Raw genomic sequence first — 20,200 nt, 5'->3', positions numbered from 1 at the left:
CTGGTTCCATTTACTCAGTGGCACAGAGAAGTGGCTCCCCTGGAAAGCTGGGTATTTATAACATTTTCTGACATCTAGTGAGGCCATCTTCCTGAGGGAAGCAGAGGAGTGTGTGTGTCTACAAGGAGCAGGCCACAGCCAGGCCAGGGTAGGGGCTTGGCCCGGCCAGCAGAGTGTGTGCAGATGGAGAAGGGACAGGAGCACTGTGGGGAACATTTCTGTACTGACCCGTTGAGAATGGACTGGTCTGTGGTGCGGACTTGGTCAGCAGCATCTGTGTTGGAGCTGGCTGGCACTTGGGCTGGTCAGCAGCATCTGTGTTGGAGCTGGCTGGCACTTGGGCTGTTTGCAGGGAAGCTAGTGTTTCAGATAACTCGTTAATGTGAGCTGGAATACGATTATAATGTCCGCTGTTGGAGAGTCTAGTAATTTATTTCGGCTTTTATCACCCACTTGTCATCCGTGGAAGCTGTTATTTGTTGGTGGTATTTTTAGCCTTCCGATTGCCTTTGGCGGTGCTCACTGGGAAGCCGGTGATTGCTCTGAGGTACTGGGGGGAGCAGATTGTCTGTTTTGTGCCAATTTTCAAGTCTTGATTTTTTTTCCCCTCCCTTGTGCAGTTGTGAATAAGAACAGCAGATTTGCTGACTGATGTTTTTGGGCAACACTTGGGTTTTTTTTTTCTTTTTTTTTTTTTAACAGTTTAAAGGATATTATTAACTTAACTCCTATTTTAAAAGAAACGGTAAAAATTCAGACCATTTCATGTCTGTAATAGAAAGGTGTTTTCATCTGTGATGCTTGAGCTTTGTGTCCATGTGGTCTACCTATGTTTGTGCTGCTGGAGTCAAACCCCGACCACTGAGCTGTGTCCTTGGTCCTGTATTCACATGTGTATGTGCGTGTGGGAGTGTGTGTGCGTGTGTGCACGTACCTCTGTCACAGTGCCTGCCCTCTCCAAAAAAATGTCTTTGCTTTCTTTGAATTTGAATGTGTATACAACAGATTTGTTACAAAGAGAAATGGTTTTGGGGTAGCATGAGAGGTTTCGCTTGCGGCTCACTTTAAGAGCAAACACTTCTAAGTGTCGTAAGGAGGGGGCTGAGACAAGCTGTCTCCCCTCAGATCCTCCAGAGGTCCTTGTATTGGTATGAGCTCTTCACTACAGAGTTATGAGTGGGACCGTTCGTGAAGTATTATCTTAGTTTGGCTTCTCCTGAACTGGTGGAGGCCACAGCCAAAAGCAGTGTGGGGAAGAAAGCTATAACTGGGGCAAGCCAAGGCAGGGGGAACCTGGAGGCAGGCAGTGAAGCAGAAGCCATGGAGGAGTGCTGCTTATTGGCTTGCTCCCTCTGGCTTGTTAAGTTGCTTTCTTATACATCCTAAGGCCACATGCCAGGGGTGGCACCACCCATAATGAATTGGGCCCATCCGCATCAATCATTCATCAAGAAAATGCCCTACAGTCTTGCCTATATACAATTTGGGTGGAAGTAGTTTCTTAATTGTGGTTTCTTTTCTCAGGTAACTCTAGCTTATGTCAAGTGAACTGAAAAAAACAAACAGACAAACAAAATATAAACAAAAAACCAACCACGACAATTGACTCCCTTATCTGCTTGATACACAAACATATCACTTTTCAACTGTAACCTTTCCTTTCTTGTTCATACCCTTAATTCATATTAATAACATAAAACATAAGCAACATTAAAACCACTTTAAAAATTCAAACTCTGTTAAAGTATTTTCTTTAGAATATTTCAAACCTCTCAACTGTGGGCTCCTAAAAAATAAAATAAAATAACCACATACCTTTTTGCTCCAAGAGGAGAAAACTAGGGCACAGTCACATCAAATCAAAGTAAAACCCAAGTTCAGAAGTATAGCCAGCTCCATGTCTGATGTCTGGGACTTGTGGTCTTCTTGGCTCCAAAGGGAGCTTCATTTCTTCAGCTCTGTCCATCATTGGTAGCAAACACAGCTTGTCTCCTACGTTCAGACCAACTTCACTCCACAGCTGCTGCTGTCCGTCGTGGCTTGGCCCTGGCGTCTCCAGTGTGTTGAGGATGCACCTTCAACAGTGGCCTCCTGGCCTCTCTAGGGATTCTGATTCTGCCTTTCCCATGACCCCTTCAGCCCTAGGGTCTGTACTGTGATTGAAGCTCTGCCTTCAACACTTAGTATCACCTTTGAGACTCTTAGTCACTGTCAAGGTTAGTGGCCAGCATCACACGCAGCCTTGTCCCACTCTGGTTGGTGACTTTTATGCACTGAGTGTTAATCCTGAGATTCTGTGGGGAAAATCCAATTCCACCATTTTGAGCCATGTTTGGAGTAAGCTTTATTAAATGCTAACCAAGATGGACTTTGGTCAGGACCACCCTCTGAAACTTACACACACATTGCAGGTTGCTTATAAAGACAAAAGCCATAGGCTACCGTAATTTCCTATGAGGCTTTGTTATTTTCTAAAAACTACAACTCCTGGTTCTTGGGCTGGTGCGGCATACAAGTTAATTTTGTGTGTTACATGACCCCGGGGAAATATTCCCAGAAGTCCTTATCCCAGTGCTGCTAGTCTCTTAATCAGTGCCTGCTGGCTGGGTTTATGTCAACTTGACAGAAGCCAGGGTCATTTGGGAAGAGGCAATCACAACTGAGACAATGCCTCCATCAGATTGATTTCTGAGAAGCCCTGTAGGACATTTTTTTAATGGTTGATGTGGGAGGGCCCAGCCACTCCTGGGCTGGTGTTTATGGGTGTATAAGAAAGCAGGCCTGGGGAGGGGGTGCTGGAGAGGTGGCTACGTGGTTAAGAGCACTAGCTGCTCTTCTAGAGGCCCTGAGTTCAATTCCCATGGTGGCTCATAGCCGTCTTTAATGGGATCTGATTCCCTCTTCTGGTATACTTGGAAACAGAGTACTTGTGTATATATAAAATAAATAAACGAACCTTTGAAGGAGAGACAAGAGGTGTGGGGGTGGGGGGGAGAAGCAGGCAGGCTGGGAAAGCCAGTGAGCCTCTGCATCAGTTCCTGCCTCAAGCTTCCTGCCGTGAGGTCCTACCCTGACTTCCCTGGGTGATGAGCTGTGATGTGGAAGCACAGTAAGCAGGACTTCCTCCCCAAATTGCTCTTGGTCCTGGTATTTCATCACAGCAATAGAAACCCTAAGTAGAATAACAGCTCGTTTCTCAGCTCCACCCAACCAGCATCAATTGTTCCCCTAAAACAAAGGTTTCATTCCAATAGTACTAGTCTTTTTTGTTAATGATTCCTGAGCCATCAGCCTGCCTGACAGACTCTTAAGTGGTCATACCTTACCTATGGTCCCAGTAAAGTCTTTGCTTCCTTCTGAAACTTTTCAAGCCAGGTCTCAGTTGTCTGCCCTGCCCTCAACACAGTATCTTCCAATATTCCACTGAATCGTAAGTACTTATGTCATCATCCCCTGCCCAAAGTTCCATACACTTTCACAGTCTTGCCCAAAATGGCATGACCATGTGTCTGTCACAGGACTAAACCACAACCCTGGTACAAATGTCCATATTAGGTATATTTTTTATTTGATATTTTTTTATTTACGTGTCAAATGTTATTCCCTTTCCAGGTTTCCCGTCCATAAACCCTCTATCCCATCCTTCTTCTCCTCTTCCTCCTCCTCTCCCTCCTCCTCCTCCTCTTCTTCCTCCTCTTCCTCCTCCTTCTGTGAGGGTGTTTCCCTACTCACCCACCCCTTCCTGCCTCCCCACCCTGACATTCCCTTACACTGGGGCATCGAGCCTTGCAAGGCAGGACCAAGGGCTTCTCCTCCCATTGGTGCCCAACAAGGCCATCCTCTGCTACATATGCAGCTGGAGCCATGGGTCTGTCCATGTGTACTCTTTGGATGGTGGTTTAGTCGCTGGGAGCTCTGGTTGGTTAAGTATTGTTGGTCTTATGGGGTTACAAGGCCCTTCAGCTCCTTCAGTCCTTTCTCTAACTCCTCCATTAGGGACCCCGTTCTCAGTTCAATGGTTGGCTATGAGCATTCGCCTCTGTATTTGTCTTGCTCTGGCAAAGCCTCTCAGGAGACAGCTATATCAGGCTCCTGTCAGCTTACACTTCTTGGCATCAGCAATATAGTCTGGGTTTGGTGTTTGTATATGAGATGGATCTCCAGGTGGGGCAGTCACTGGATGGCCTTTTCTTCAGTCTCTGCTCCAAGCTTTGTCTCTGTATTTTCTCCTATGAATATTTTTGTTCCCCTTTCTAAGAAGGACTGAAACATCCACACTTTGGTCATCCTTCTTGAGCGTCATGTGGTTTGTGGACTGTATCTTGGGTAATCCAAGCTTTTGGGCTAATATCCACTTATCAGTGAATGCATACCATGTGTTTTTTGTGATTGGGTTGCCTCAGTCAGGATGATATTTTATTGCTGTGATAGACAACCATGACCAAAGCAGGTTATAAAGGAAAGGGTGTGCGTCAGTTTACTCTCTCAGGTTACTTTTGTGAGATACACTTTTGATGGTTGCAGTCTACCAAATCTTGGTGCAAGCACAAATATACACCTAATATTCCGGTGTCGCATTTCAACGTTTAAAGTGTTTTCGTATGGATTCTGTCATCTGAAGCAAAATAATTTGATGGGAATGCTAATTATCACTTGAGTGATTCTGAAAACTAGGAGCGAAGGCCAAAGTTTAAATGGAGCCCCTGAAATGATGTCCCCAGAGATGGCAGTTTCAGGAAGGCTCTGTGTTTGTGTCTCTGCTGCAGCTCGATTCCTTGCCTCTTTCACTGTCTCCTTCTTGCCACTCCTGGGGACTCCCAGCAGCCAACCAGTGGGGCTGCAGCCCTGGGCAGTGGTAAGAACCATGTCTGAGGCTCCTATTTCCTTCCATTTGTGTGTAGAGGAGTCAGTTCCCGGCTCTTCTGGTTGTGATCTCTCTTGTTCTACGTCAGGTTACACCATCTGCCCTTATCGCTGACCACCCTGAAGTTAAAGGCCCTGTGGTTATCTGACAACCAGTCCCAGCCTCTCCTCACGTTCCAGACAGACGTAGACCACACCACCGGGGAGAAGATTTTAACGTGTGTCTTACTTCCTCAGATGCCTTCTGAGCCCATCTGCCAAGGTGACTTTATCTTAGGGACATCGAGCTGGGACTAATGATGGCCCACAGGGCCTATTCCTCCCAAGTGTGCTTGCATTTTGTTCCATTTGCCCAACTAGAGCAAGGTGAAGCAGTTGTGTGGCAACTCTGGAAGGGTCCCCTAGGTCTTTTAGGAAAGGATCACTCGTGTCTGCTTATTATGTCTGAAATTCTGGAAGCAACCCTTTGGTTTGGAATTACACACATAAGGGTAAAAGCGTAGTGCTCATCAAAGGGGTGGCTTGTTAAAATCCAAACGGATACTGGAGGATTCCCAGTTAACACCTTTGAGCCAGTATCTTTAAGCCAGTGAGTTACTTTGAGTCATTGTATCTTTGTTTTGTAGATTTCCTGATTTAAAAAAAAAAAATCACAGAAACATGATGGTATGAATCCCTTGCTGAGAGATACAGGCTTGGTAGGAATATTGGAGTCCTCTTAGCTGGAACATTCCAAAATGACCCTGATAGTCTCAGCAAACTGTAATAGAATGTCACAAAGGAAAGTACCATCCCCCCTCGACTGCAACCACACCATCATAGGGGGAGAGGGGAGGGAAGGACGGACACACACACACACACACACACACACACACACACAGAGTGAAAAGACTCCACAAAAAAAGCAAAACAAACAAAAAAACCAAAAAGAAAGAAAGAAAGAAACACACACACAAACAAAAAACATCCTTTAATGTATTTTAGCCTTCTGTAGTGAAACACTTCAGTGTCCCAGAGGATCTCAAACATAGTTCCATCACAAGGGAGGGATTCCTCCCAAGCCTTGTCTTACATTTTAGTGGAGAGCAAAGGCTGGAGGTTGAAGTAGTGGTCTGCCCTCCTTATTCCTGGCACTCTGCGTCTCCATATGGATTCTGACCAGCCAGCCACTAAATTACAGTGTAGCCCTTCCCATGGCCAGCGTTCCCTGCTGATGTTGTCTTTGTTACTGCAGAGAGCCTGCCGCGCTGTGGTGCCATGGAGAGCCTGGTAAATGACGTCTCTGAGGAAGCCTGGGATGACCACTCCGTCCACAGAGTTAGCGCTATCCGCTTTTTGGAAGATGAGAAGGATGAAGAGGAAAACCAAACGGTATGGGGGTGGACACTCATCCCAGACCGACAGTGCAGCCCAACGAGGATTTATTTGCTTTGGTTTCGCATAGTATTTTTTTCTGTTTTGCCTTTTAACATCTGTGATTAAAATCAATCAATCAAACAAACAAACAAACAAACTAAAAACCAGAGTAACTCTCAAGGCACTGAGTCCTAACATGTGGATTGGGCAGATTGAGCTGCTAATGCTGTTGCCTAAATAGTTTTTGCTGTTTTTATTTCCTTGTGAGAGTTTCCCCTCGTGCCCCACGCTCTTCTTTACAATTGGCAGTGCTTCCCTCTCGGTTCTGGCCTGTGTGGCCTGTCTTTCCTCTCTCCCACATCGCTCATGGCTGGGCTGTGTGGGCTGTGTTCTCGCCGTCCTGATGCCATTATGCGACTCAGCACAAGACATATCTCTTCTTGGCACACCAGGCTGCCGTGGTCTTTGGGTAGAGTTTTGCCATGTTGGTTGAACTATCTTGGCAAGCAAACGTCCATTTAGAAATCAGGACTGTGTTTGAAGCCCACACTCTCTGGTCCCTATTTGAAAACGTCTCTCAGGCATTGCTTGTCTCAGCTTGATACTGGTTTGTACAGTTTCTGGTTGTTGTTTTTTTTTTTTTTAAGATATTTATTTTCAATCATGTGTATACATGTGTGTTTAAGTATGAGTGTTGCCTGAAGAGGCTGCCAGATGCCCTGGTCCTGGCTGCAGCTAAAGGCAGTTGTGATCTAGCCATCATGGGTGCTGGGTACTAAGCCTCAGGTCTTAGAAGAGTAGTTATGTGCTTTTTACCACTGGACAGGGCTATTTCTCCAACCCGTACACTGGATTTCTGAACTCTCTGTACCAATTGGGGTTTTCATAACAGTGCTTAGGGAGTGGGGTTCGCAGCCCCCCAGACTAAGACCACTTTAACATGATTATTGCTGTCTTTATTACTCCAGCTGCTACCAGCTGTCTGGTAGGCATATGTCTTAGAAGAGAGCAAGAGGGGAGCTAGGGATGACAGCATCAAAGTCAGCATTTCTTTAATGCTCACCACAGACAGTTCAGAGTGTGGTTATTTCAGTGGCGCTTTTACTGCCTCAGCAGTGCTCCCTGTTAAGTTGATGTGTTCCAGGAGAAGCCTTTGGGGAGATGTAAATCCTGCTTATGACCGAATGGGCATGGCGTATGTTAGCTAACAGGGAATGTACAAACTGCAAAGCCTACCGCTCACCTCTTAGCACTGTGGTCCTCATTAGAACACACACTTCATTAGAACAGTAAATGGCACACAGCGGTCAAGCCCAGATGAAGTCCTCCTCACTGGCTTGCTCTTTCTCAGCCCCTGAGCCTGGAGGGGTAAGGGAGACCAGAGCTAACTTAGCGTAATGAAAAGAGCATTGGGGCAAATTTATTTTAGGGTATATTTTTTATTTTTCTTCTTTATTCCATAGCTATATTTTAAATTTTGTTATTTTCCATGAACACGTAGAAACTTACTACCAGTTTATACTAATATTTTAAAATGTATTCCTTTATTCTAAAAGTCATACATTCAGTCATGACTATGAAGTGACTTTAATGTCCCGTGAACTCTGGGTGAGCAGCTCATGAACACGCACAGCTGTGAAGAAAGCTGTTTCCCCTGGAACTCGGATTTCTGAAGTTGTAAGATTTGTGTTGGAATGCTAATGCCTCAAAGCTGCATGCTTTGAAACAGTAATGGATAAAACCAAACACTCGGGCCTCTGTTTGTTTGCAGAGAACACTTCAGAGGCGAGCCACTCCACACCCAGGGGAATTAAAGAACATGAAAAAGACGGTGGAGAATTTACGGAATGACATGAATGCTGCCAAAGGACTGGATTCAAACAAAAACGAGGTCAACCACGCCACCGAGCGCGTGACCACGTCGGTGTAACAGTCACCTCCGAGTCTTACCTGCTGTGTCTTCCCTGCTGTAGAGATGCCCCGTGCACCTGAGGAGCCTCCTGCCTGCCGTCCTTGTGCCCACCATCCCTCCGCCAGGATGCTGCTCTCGCTCGCACCAAGTGCCTTATGCATCCCTCAGTCCATCAGCGTACCAGTAGCCTCCCATCCTGATTATGTTCAATATTAGTTGTGCATACTAAGTAGAATACACTACTGTCAACATCTGACCTTCGTTTTTGTCTTGTGTTGGGGTTAGAGAGAGCAGGAAGGGGGATTCTGGCCCTCTTCCCTCCACTGAGTGCTGGACATTCTAAACCCAAGTTCCTATGGACCTACCGATGAGAGGAAGCTTTATGTATGGGGGGGGGGGAAGATACTTTTTTAACCTTTCTTGGCAGCTCAGATGGTGTAAATTTTAAAATTTTGTATAGGTATTTCATAACAAAAAATTATGTATTTCTTTGTTATTTTATCTTGAAGACGGTACATATTTTCGTATTTGTGCAGAACAACAAATTAGGCCTAAAGTATTCGTTTTTACCTGTACCATCCACTCCGTGCCTTATTGTAACCTGTCCTGTCACACCGGTTGTAAACAGTGGCATCCTGGAGCAGCAAGATGGGAGCACGGGTGTGGTCATTTTAAAGCGGTGTTTGGCATTTTAATCAGTAATGTGCTGGTTTGATTGTTAACCAAAAAGATGAATTTATCAGTGATTTGTAAGCTTCATCGAGTGATTTCTTCAAGAAGATGAACCAAAGGATCAGACTCGTGATGCCTCATCTCGTACCCTCCCCTTGTCCTGACTCAGCCCGGCTGAGTGCAGCGTCGGACTGGACCTGCTCCGAAGGCATTGCCACCTGTGTAAGAGCACATAGCAGAAAAGCACAGAAAGACAAAACTGGTTCAGAGATGTGTGGATGCATAACTTCTGGATCACAGGAGAATGACTGTTGCTGAAGAAAGCTTTAAAAGTTTTATATCCAGATAAAAGACCACAATAAAGCAAAAATAACCCATACCATAATAGAAATGTTGCTATCTCTATACAAGTGCACTTTGATCTGTAAACAGTTTTAGTCAAAGCATAACAAGACACTGCTTCAAGATTTACTTTTAAATCTGCTAATTTAAGGGGTATGTTTTTCATGTGTTTTTGATGTTTTCTTTTTACATATGCTGTGACAAAAGAGAAAATGCAGAGTGCCAGTCACCGTGGTGTCTGGGGACATCATGGGGGAGTGGGAGGTGGGCTTCCCTGTGAAATAAACTCATCATGGACATTGGCCATAGCTTTTTAAAAGTTGTTACTTTGTGTGTTCAAAATGCTAGCCAAAAATTGAGTTCTTACACAGCGGACTTCTAGGCTTTAGCCAGTTAGTTTGAGTAACTCCTGATGAGAGTCTGTGTTCAAGTCATGGTTCCACACAGGGTAGAGCCCAGAACTGCCTTCGGTGTGGAGTCATCATTGTGAGTTGAGGCATCTGGACAGTCCTTGGAAACCTAGCAAATAGAATACCTTCTCCTCTGTACATTCAGTGCATGTAATCAGTACTGTGCATACACATGGTCAAAACATTGGAGGGCAAAGTACATGGCATTCAATGGTTTTCAACTTTGCCTCCTAACCAGTGGGGACCCATTTTCTTTCCACCATTTCAAGAGTTTGACATATCCTGATTTTAAAACCTAGAAAATAGGTCTTGGCAATTCAAGGACTGATTCTATGCAGATAAACCGAGAATTTATTTAAGAGAGCTATTTTGACTCTGAAAAACTAACTGAACTTTTCCAGTGTATTTTAGGGGTGGTTTTCCTATAAAGGTCACCATTTGCCACTCAGTCTTATCTTGCTTGGCTTTGGTGAACAGATAGAAGCAGAGATAGAGACCCACGGAGAGTGGAGGAGGGGAGCTGGCTACTGTAGGAAATGCTTTCTGCCTACTTACTTCGGCCTGTTTTCTTTATGCCATGGCCACCTGTGTTCTTTGTTCTGATCTGAGTTTGGGGTTTGAGAGGCTTTGCTTCTTCCTCTCGATGGCTTATGTCGGCTGACTCTGTGGCGCTCTTAAACCTCAGGGTGGCAGGTCCAAACTTAGCCTCCACAGTGGAGTCAACAGCACCTCAACAGCCCGAGCCTGAGGACAGCCAGCCTTTCTAAGAAGGGGAAGGAAGTGAAAGCTTCCTTTTGAGTAGCCGAAGCTTCTGACCTTTGGCTGGGGCTGGGGGTGAGTGCGGCCAGCACTGGTTCTCACCGTTTTCCATGCTTCTCGCTTCCTTAGGAAGGGTGGAGTTCAGTCTCCCACCTACTTCTGTGCCTGGCGGCAATAACAGGTACGGGAAGAAAAAGATGTCTGTAGAAAATTTTACCCCCTTTCCTCCCACAACCTTTTCTTTCCTCCTTTTTATTTTTATTTATTTTTAGCAAGGGAGTTATACCTCATTGGATAAAGTGGCAAAACAGCCAAGGCCACACCCAACCTTAGAGGAGATGAAATCAAAGAGATAATGGAGGCGAAAGCACGCCCCAGAAAAAAACTGCAAAAAACGGTTACCTACTCATTGGTTTTCCTCTGGATATTTTAGAAGAATGTTAGTAACTAGCCAACTCTAAGAGTTTGCTAACCGGTTACCTGTGAGGGCAGAAACACCAGCCTTTTTGCACAGCGAGCTTGCCATGCCAAGGAAGACGTTATTAATGGACACATGAGGGCCAGGAAAAAAATACTTCTGTGTCAGGAAGTGACCCTGAAAAGCCAGTCCTATCCCAGTGGAAATGCCTCTCCTTGAGTCACCGGTGCCCTGGCAGGTGTGTGGCGACAGACTCGGGAAGTAGAGCTGCTGGTAAATACAGGTGACATCCTGGAGAGTTGAAATCTTACTTCACCAATTAAAGCTGTTTTAAAATAGCCCTCATCTTCTGATTGTGGAGAATCCAGGACACTCAAAAGCAAAATGTTTGATGGGTCTTGATATGCTGCCTGTCACCTTCACCAAGTATCCATAGACTTCTTTTAAAGGGACTGAAATTATGTTTTAAAACACACCCAGGAAAAAGATCACATGCGTGCTTAAAAGAAAAGGAAGGAAGAGAAAGAAAGTACCTACAGGTACTCTTTAAAATAGCATTTTGGAGTTAATTTTTTTTTTCATATCAAGAAGCCAATGGAATCATGGCTTTGAATCCCAGCCATACCACGTGGGCTCGATTAAGCGATTTGGCCTCTAATAGCTTAGGAGACTAAATGGAGTATGTGGAACACAAGCTCTCAGGAAATTGATGGTTGCTGTTATTATAGACCCTGCTACCCTGACCGTAAGTGCTGACATTGGGAGTTCTGCAGTCTGTACCCTCTAGCAGTGTGTGACTAGCAGGCAGCATTCTCAGGAGCACGCACTACTGGTAACTTCGCCTGAAAGCTCTTCTCCTGTTTTAAAATATAGGCCCCCAAGTTATATGAGGATAACTTTATGCTCTTTAGCCCAACAAAGATTTGCTGGCTTCAAACTGGCAATCCTCCCACCTCTGCTCCCTGGTGCACCACCATGACTAATTGTGATACATGCATTTTAACTAGTTACTGGTGAAGTTCTCAACGGCCTCTGTCAAACTTGCCTCATTTTTACTGGGCTTAAGAACGACTCAAGATAAGACTAGTTTCAACGAAGAAACCATTAAATGCCCAATCGAGGAAAATCTCTCCTTTCCCACAAAATACTTTTCCATTTTGCCATGGCCTGAGCTTTACAGTTTGGATCAGTGGGGCTCACTTTTCTCCCTTATCTCAGCTTTAACCCTGGATTTACCAGTTCCTCCCTCTTTGCATACTATGGTCTGTCTCACTTCTCAAAGGAGCTTCTGTGCCAGGGTGGATGGGGAATGGGGGCATAGCTTGAAAAGGAACATCATGGAGGGGGTAAAAAAAAAAAAAAACCCAGAAACAAAGCACAGGTTAGTGTAGTTTGAGCTGGGAGGGTATAGCTGGCCTTCTGTGCTGCTGGGTGTTTCTTTGGAAAGGACAGACTGCTGGCTGGAAAGGGAGACTAACCGGAAGAACCTGATAGGGAGTGTGTGCGTGACAATCCACAGACTGCAGGAAGGGCTTTTACTTTTGCTTAGTGGCCAGAAGGACCATAATTTTAAACCATAAGAGCAGGCAGGCAGTGACTCTGACAGGCAAGAATCTATTAGGGCTTTTCCCCTCCCCCATCTCTTTTGAGGCATCAACATTTAACTTAGAAACAAATGATGGTTTGCTCCTAGTTAGGTAGGAGACACATGGCTGCCCCGTCCAGGTGCCCTCCCACCAAGCCACGAGCAGTCACTTTTCCAGAATGAGCCAGTGAAGGAGATCACAGTTCCACTTTGCAAAGCCATGAATTAAGATCCAAGTGATTCCATAAATGAGCCCTAGATCAAGCCATAAATCAAAGTTGGAATTTAATCCTGCTTCTCTGCTGACTCGAATCTGCGATTTGCAGTTTTATTTTCATTCCCAGTCCTCTCCCAGCCACAGCTTCGAGCCTGCAGTTGCATTTGTGGTTAACGTCTTGATGTACTCAGGTGAGGCAGGCCTAAATTATTGACAAACACTGGCATGGGACCGCATTCGATTCATGGAGAGCCAGCCTTTCATTTGCTCTCGCTGCCCACCTCTTCCCGCCCTCCACACACCACGGCATCCTGCTTAAAGTGCTACAGAAATAACCCCCACGGGGTTGAGGCGCAAATCGTAAGGAGCTGGGGAGATAACTCACTTGGTTAGTTCCTGACCCGAACAAATTGGTGTTTCCATGTTAACTGGAGACAGCTTAGGAACCCACTCTCTCAAAGAATTAATGTGTTGCAAATATCAGCAGACAGCTCTCCAGCAGGCCAATCAGCTGGGAATTGTTTTAATCATCACTACTTGGAGAGAAGGCAGGCATTAGGAGGTCTCCCGACCTTCATGCAGTTTGAGGATAAGAAATGTGACTGCTGGCTTCTTACTGAAAAATCTCCCTTGGAAAAGGCTTGCTATGAAAGCTGTGACGAACCGGTAACCGCTCTTATGTAGAGACTTCCTTAATTAAAGAAACAAGACAAAGTTTGCGTGACTACCCTGGCTTTAACTTTCTCTTGAAGCCGGCTCTACTGCCCGATGGTAGAAAGGGAAAGCGTGATGCAGTCTCCACAAGCTAAGAAACCAGGCCGGCACTGGGGTGGAGTAGGGTGACACCCTGTACCTGATAGTGCATGATCCCGGGGAATATAAACACCGCTTTAGACGGCCCCTCAAAGTAACTCACAAAGGCGCCGATTCTAATAAGTAGTTTGGAACAAGCCGCCCGAGTGGGCTACCCTGAACACCTGAGAAAATAGTCACCGGAAGTGGGCTCATCTGTCCCGTGTGCATCCTTCCTGGTGCTCACCCACAGGGAATGGGTGTGGGGGCTGCTGCTTGTTGCCCTTCCTCCACCCGGAGGTGTGAGCGCGTGTTTGTTTAAACCTAACTCAGCACCGCGTGGAAAAAACAAAACAACAGGCTTACTTGTCCAGGCATTGAAAGTTCTTCCTGATTTTTTTTTTTTTCTTTTTGTCCTGCCCATTGGCCCAGAGGCATAATGGGTGCGGTGAGTTTCGGTATTAGTTTGGGAAGTTTCGAGAACAGGCTGTGGGCTGAGTCTGCTGGGTTAGGGTTGCTTGTGAATTTAATCATTCTGGAGCATCTGAGGGTCGGGAACCTTGCCATGACACTGGTAGGCCTTGCTCCCCTTTCCCCCCACGGATGTTTGGCAGCAGATGCAGAGGCCTGACAGTAAGGTAACCCCTGTTGAAGGTTCCTTCTTGGACTCCTGAAAGGGGTGCCCTATAGAAAGGTCATCAGGTGAGGGGCTGACTTCTCCACATGGCTACCTGTCCTCCCTTAGAGGACTGTTAGCTGGTAAAGGCGATGTGTCCTGACACTTAGTTTGAAACTCAGTCTGTCACCCGTGCTAACTATACCCTAGTCGAAGTATCTACCACCTATTCCAGTCTCACAGCAAGCCTATGCAGAAGGGTGAAGTCTGACCGGGTTCTTTCCTCGCCTCAGCTACCCACAGTAGTTACTGGCAGTTTGAGAGGAACTGGCGCGATGCCAGTGGCAAGAAAGATGAGGGCTCAGTTTGCCCCCTTCTCCTGTGCTACTGTCCCATGTGATTGGAGCCTGTCTCGCCCACTCAGATAGCCAGGTATCTACTGTAGCATCTTCTTGGAGGTGGTGACATACTGTGGTCCCCAAACTTGTGCCTGCATCAGAATCACCTGCTAGCACGCTGAAGCCAATAGCCTCTGATTCAGCAGATGAGAGTAGAGCTCCTGAGGTGCCGAGCTGGCAAGCTGCCAGCTGGTGAAGCAGAACCGGGGGCACACCTAGAGGATCACTGCTCCAACACAGGGAAATTTGATGTGACCCTGACAGTCCTTCTTGATTGCCCTGGACTTTCTTTAGCTCATTTGTTAACACCCCCTAATCCCCTCCCCCCCCCAAAAAAAACACCTTTCTAGAGAACTAGCTGAAAATGAATTTGTGCAGACTTGCCCCTTACGTAGGCATAAGAATATTTCCATCTCCCTTCCCACTTGCTGACCCTTCGGCTCTTGTTAATGCGCTCACTCATGGCAGTCGAGGAAGAACTAACAGAAGCAGGAACTGTGCTTACCTGTGGGCGAGTGCCCAAAGGGAAGGCTGGAAGTGCTGAAGGCTTCATGTGGTGAGAATAAGCCAAAGTTCCTGACTTGCCCAACAACGCAGACGCCTGCTGAGTGTGGGCTACCAGTAAGCAGGAACCCTGTGTGTTTAACTCACTGGTGAGCGGGTGCCTGGCATTCAGTCCCAAACCCTCCCAAGTTTGCAATCAGCCCTTATGTCTGGGCTGTTGAAGAACATTCTGCAACCCCCCTGCCCCCTTGACATCTCAGATTTGCAAACACTCAACTGCAACACCCCCAGGATTCTATAGCTCCCCTGTTCAAGCCTTCATGCAACAAGACACCAGTGTCCTCAGGAATGAAGCCAAGTTGGCTCTTTGAACAAGTTTTCTTTGCTTTCCCAATTTGTGTATATTTGATATATACACATGTATGTTGGAGCCCATTTTCATTGTCTAACAACTCGTCAGCTGTGCTGAAAATCCCAGCTGATGTATGTATGTACGTTTAGGGCTTGACATGACTGGGTCATATCTAAATGATGTCCATTGCTGTTCAACAACTTCATTTGGAAAGAGTGTTAAAACTTTTTCAGTAACATTTCTTTTAATAAAGTCCAAGGATCCTTAAACCACAAATCACTGAGTGAGAAAACAAGATTTCCTTAGAACATGGCTGGTTGTGTTGATGGTTTGCTCTCATGATGCACTGAAGACCATGACCTTGCACCTTAGAGTCCAGGAATTCGAAGGCAGGAACTGAAGCAGAGGCTGCTTCCTGGTTCATGGTGTGTGCAGCTTGGTTTTTTTTAATACCACCCAGAACCACCTGCTCAGAGTTGGCCCTGCTCATGATGAACTGAGCGTTCCCACACCAGTCATTAAGAGTGGCTATGGGCATTCTCACTGGTCAATCTGATGAAGGCATTTTATGGTTTTTGTTTGTTTATTTGTTTTTTAAAAGAATTGTTTATTTTATGTATAGTACAATGTAGCTGTCTTCAGACACACCAGAAGAGGATATCAGATCTCATTACAAATTGTTGTGAGCCACATGTGGCTGCTGGGAATTGAACTCAGGACTTTTGGAAGAGCAGTCAGTGCTCTTAACTGCTGAGCCATCTCTCCAACCACCCTCACTCTTCCAGGTACTTACTCTCTCTCTCCCCCTCCCTCCCTCCTTCCCTCACTCTCTCCCTCTCTCTCTCTTTCTCCCTCACACTCCCCTCTTTCTTTTCTTCTTTCTTTCTTTCTTTCTTTCTCTCTCTCTCTCTCTCTCTCTCTCTCTCTCTCTTTCTTTCTTTCTTTCTTTCTTTCCTTCTTTCTTTCTTTCTTTCTTTCTGGCAAGGTTTCTCTCTGTAGCCCTGGCTTTCCTGGAGCTTGATCTATAGACCAGGCTAGCCTTGAACTCACAGAGATCCACCTGCTTCTGCTTCCTTAGTGCTGGGATTAAAGGTGTTCATCACCACTGCCTGACTTTTCTTAATTAAGTTTATCTCTTCTTCTTCTGTGATAACCTGAGTTTGTGTCCATTAAAAAGTTATTATTTTGTGTATTTTGCCTGCATGTATGTATTTGTAACACATGAGTGCCTACTGCCTGGGGAGTTCAGAAGACAGTGTCATATCCTCTAGGATCTGAGGGAGCCATTGTGTGAATCCAGGTCCTCTGCAAGGGCAACACATTCTCTCCACCACTGAGATGTCTCTTCAGAAGCTTAAGTCCATTTTTAAAAATATACAGAGATCAGATTCCTCTCAAATCCAAGACATTTACTATATTGCCTTTACTAAGCTTTCAGGTGTTTCTCTAGTCAATTAGTTTCAGTTGCTACATTTCGCTACTACAGGGTCATGGATGTGCTTGCTACCTGCCTATCACAGCCAAATGCTGGTCTGTCAGGCAGGCTGACTGCAGAGAACCTGAGGCTTAGTCCCTTTGAACAGTATAGCCTGGGGCCACTGCTTTCTCTGTGTAGTGCTCTCGGACACACTGCTGGGTCTAACCCTTGTCAGATTGTGCAGGAGGCGAGGAACATTCTTACCTCCCCCCATCCCCCAGGTCCTGTTACTGCTATTGACTTGGCCAGGCAGTTTCATCACACGATGTAAAGGGTCTATTAGTTGAAACTGTAGCATCATCTCTGAAGAAGTGACTTAAAAATGGTCAAGGCAGTACCTTGAGGTGCCACGTTCTTGAACAGCTTCAGGGACTGACCCAGCTGGAGCAGCGAGGGGATTGTAGAAAGGATAGATGCGCAGACACAGAGAAGCTGAGACGGGATTGTCTAGGCTCCTAGATGGAGAAGCCGCAGCATTTCTCAGTGTATTTATTATACACAGTTGGATGGAGAGGCGGGGCTGTTGCGTACTGTTGAACAAGGAGATGGAATCATTACATACAGATAAGCAAGGTTGCAGGGTTATTTATATTATATACAGCTGAACAAGGTTCAGCTCTCTCTGCTTGTGTTTTATAAACAGCTGAATGAAGAGTCAGGTTCAGCTAATCTCTGTAGGCAGTCTTTGCAAGGAGCAGTATTCAGGACATTAACATCTCAGGGGAGACAGCTATGGTGGACATTTTCTGCACACACGTTTGACCTTGGACCCAAGGAAAGCTTTGGCATCCCTCTGAGCCTCACCTGGGGAAGGCTTTGCCACTCCTGTGACAAACAGACCTTGATACATTGGCGTCCTTAACATGGCCGTGCCCATGTCAATAACACACATTCACTCAGGGCTTTACTCCCTAAGTTAAGGTACCACTGAAAATAAGCTTTATTTTATGTGGGAATCCTGGCTTTCATGAGTGAAGCACCAGTGTCTATTCCCCTCCCTGTTTCCTTAAACTTGCTTATTCTGACATCTTTTCCTAGATACCCTAGATATCTCTTCCAGCCACTCTGTGATCTTTCTTCTCATAGGTCTATCAGTGACTCACTTCATCCAGGTCCTCAGCTGCTTCTGTGAATAGCTTCTAATTCCATCCCTACAGGACCAAAGCTCCTTTAAGTTTCTCCATAGCAGTGAAGACTGATGGAGAAATCTTTTTATTCTCTGTGAAGACTGATGAGAAAAATACTGTCATCCCCCACATCTTTATTTCCATACACACCACTGTGCCTGTCTGGGGGAGTCTGTCTCTAATACACCATGCTTTAGACATCCTCTGGCCAGGTCACCCGACTTCTGTGTGACTTCATCTGGTTGACCTAAAAGTCTCCTTTCATTTCACTTAACCTTTATGGTGTGTAGACTCTGTGAACATGGTTTTGAACTTGGGGGTCACAGTTGGTCTGGCCACCATTCTCAATAGTGTAATCTAAAGAGTCACATTAGAAGTGGGAAGCAGAGAAAGGGAGTTTGTTCAATATGGTCACATTAGAAGGTGGGGCAAAGAGATCCAGTTAACCTGTCAAACCTCTCAAATCTTTCTGAGGGGGTCTTGGTGTGAGATTATTGTTTAAATGGTGGTCAAGGACATGCACATCTAGGCAGTCCATAGACTTGAGTTGATTCAGAACACAGATGGGAGAAAACCCAAAACATGTCACCCTTGTAAGTATATAAGACAGCCAGGCTCCTTTCCTTTAAGGTTATGTATGGCATTTTTCTTTCTGTACTGCATTTGTTATATCAGTGCAAACACAAAACAAAAACATAGCTCTCATCTTCAAGGAAATAAAAGAGTGTATTGTTCAGCCATTTTGAGTAAACATAGCCTGGGAACAGAGACTTAGGCTACTCCAAATCCATGTTCCAACACAGGTGCTTTTCCCATGGAGTGTTATAGTTTTACAGAACAGAAAGTCACAACAGAAGCAAGTGTGAAATACACTTGAGTAAGTGTGTCAGAGCAGTGTTACATGGAGTTGGGGGAAGTTTTTCTGCATGCTTGAGATGCCGTATAATGACACTTTTAGCTTTTGGGTTGGTGGAAGCTGGTGGTCTGCTAAGTCAGTAGATTCTAAAGGTCATTAGCTATTAATCACAGGAAGTTTGTTCTGACAGAGACGGGCAAGGCATGACTGTTCTAGGGTAAAGCTTGCCAGAGACAAGGTAATTAGCCTTTAGACCTACATCATTCCAGTCTCTGCACAGTACTGTAGCTCTAATCAGTCAGTCTCTGCAGACACAGCTTCTTTCCAGGAATTCTTCACAGTTAGCTGTGAGTCTCTAAGTTCATCTGGCATTAAAGTGAGTCATATCATCAATGTATCAAGTAGCAACGGCAGGTCTCTGTAAATGGAGTTTAATGAACTCTATTAGTTATTAATATGGCCCAACCAGTCCCACAATAATCAGGGCAGAGCCCTATGGATTTTTAAATCAATTCTGGCACAATTACTGAGGGATTACCCCTATGTCTGTTTCTCTAACACTAGCCTGTCTACTTCCCAGCTGCATACCCAAGTACTTGCTGTTTGAATCTTGACTGGGTTACTTCTGTTATAGCAGTATGTCCTCAGGGTTCATTTCTCTCAGGCACAAGCTCCTGGTCCATCATGTTCAATGGACACCTCCTGTTCTCTCCATCTTCCTTCTTCCTTCTCCTTTCTCCTCCTCTCCTCTTCTCCTTCTTCCCCATGGTCCCTACCTACAACTCACACCCCTGTAACTGAAACTCTGCCTATTTCTATTCTCCCCAGTAATTGGTTATAGCCACTTTATTTTAACTGATAGTTTTAAATCAGGGAGCAAGTTTTGCATGGCATCATTTGGTGTACATGAGAATCTGTTCATCAAGACTATCCAGATCTTGGGGATAGTATTTAGCATTTGAGTACATTGTAGCATCAGATCAACCTCAACATCTCTACTTCATCAAGTGAACACTATTTTGTTCAGGCTCTCTCTAAGCTGCAGTGCTCATATTAGCTCAGTTGAAATCTTCCCTTGCAATCCTATGTGTTAGGAGATATTAGATACATTTGGATGATTAGGAAGTTGAATCATAACTAAGATCATTGACTCACTGACAGGTGCTGCTCTGGTGACTGAAGTCAAGACTGTTGGATTTTCTACTTCAGTAGCAGCCCCAGCTTCAGGATTTAAACAGCCCTTCATGACAGGTGGGGGTCAGTAAATGTAGAGAAGCAGAGAGGGGAGAGGTGCAAGCTACTCCAGATTAATTCTTAATTCGTTCTCCGAAATAAAATATCTACCCCTGGCTACTAGCTATGGCAGTGCACAAAGAAAGAAACAATTTGAATCAAGTCCAGAGGAGATGAACCTTCTATGAGCCTTTTTACCAGCTAGCAGCTGGTCAGGTTCTATAGATAAGCAGTCCTGTTGTGTAAATCTTGTTTTCCTATGAGAAGTGGGAGGCAGTAAAGGAAAAGTGAGATGGTGAGATGCAGTAGGG

At 45.4% G+C, this 20,200-nt stretch overlaps 1 protein-coding gene across 3 annotated transcripts in view; it reads left to right on the top strand.

Annotated features, from left to right (window-relative positions):
* Positions 1–20,200, top strand: part of Lrrc1 (leucine rich repeat containing 1) — a 169,468-nt gene that overhangs the window by 109,253 nt on the left and 40,015 nt on the right. Inside the window, exons 7-9 of one of the 3 annotated variants that reach the window (XM_063265888.1) lie at positions 4,953–5,125; positions 6,098–6,234; positions 7,991–9,464. In XM_063265888.1, the coding sequence (XP_063121958.1) occupies positions 4,953–5,125; positions 6,098–6,234; positions 7,991–8,149 (469 nt within the window). In that variant the 3' untranslated portion in view covers positions 8,150–9,464. 3 annotated transcript variants of the gene reach the window in all.

This window comes from Rattus norvegicus, chromosome 8, assembly GCF_036323735.1.
Source record: "Rattus norvegicus strain BN/NHsdMcwi chromosome 8, GRCr8, whole genome shotgun sequence".
In the NCBI taxonomy this organism is placed as follows: domain Eukaryota; kingdom Metazoa; phylum Chordata; class Mammalia; order Rodentia; family Muridae; genus Rattus; species Rattus norvegicus.
This window is presented reverse-complemented; position numbering and strand designations above follow the sequence as displayed.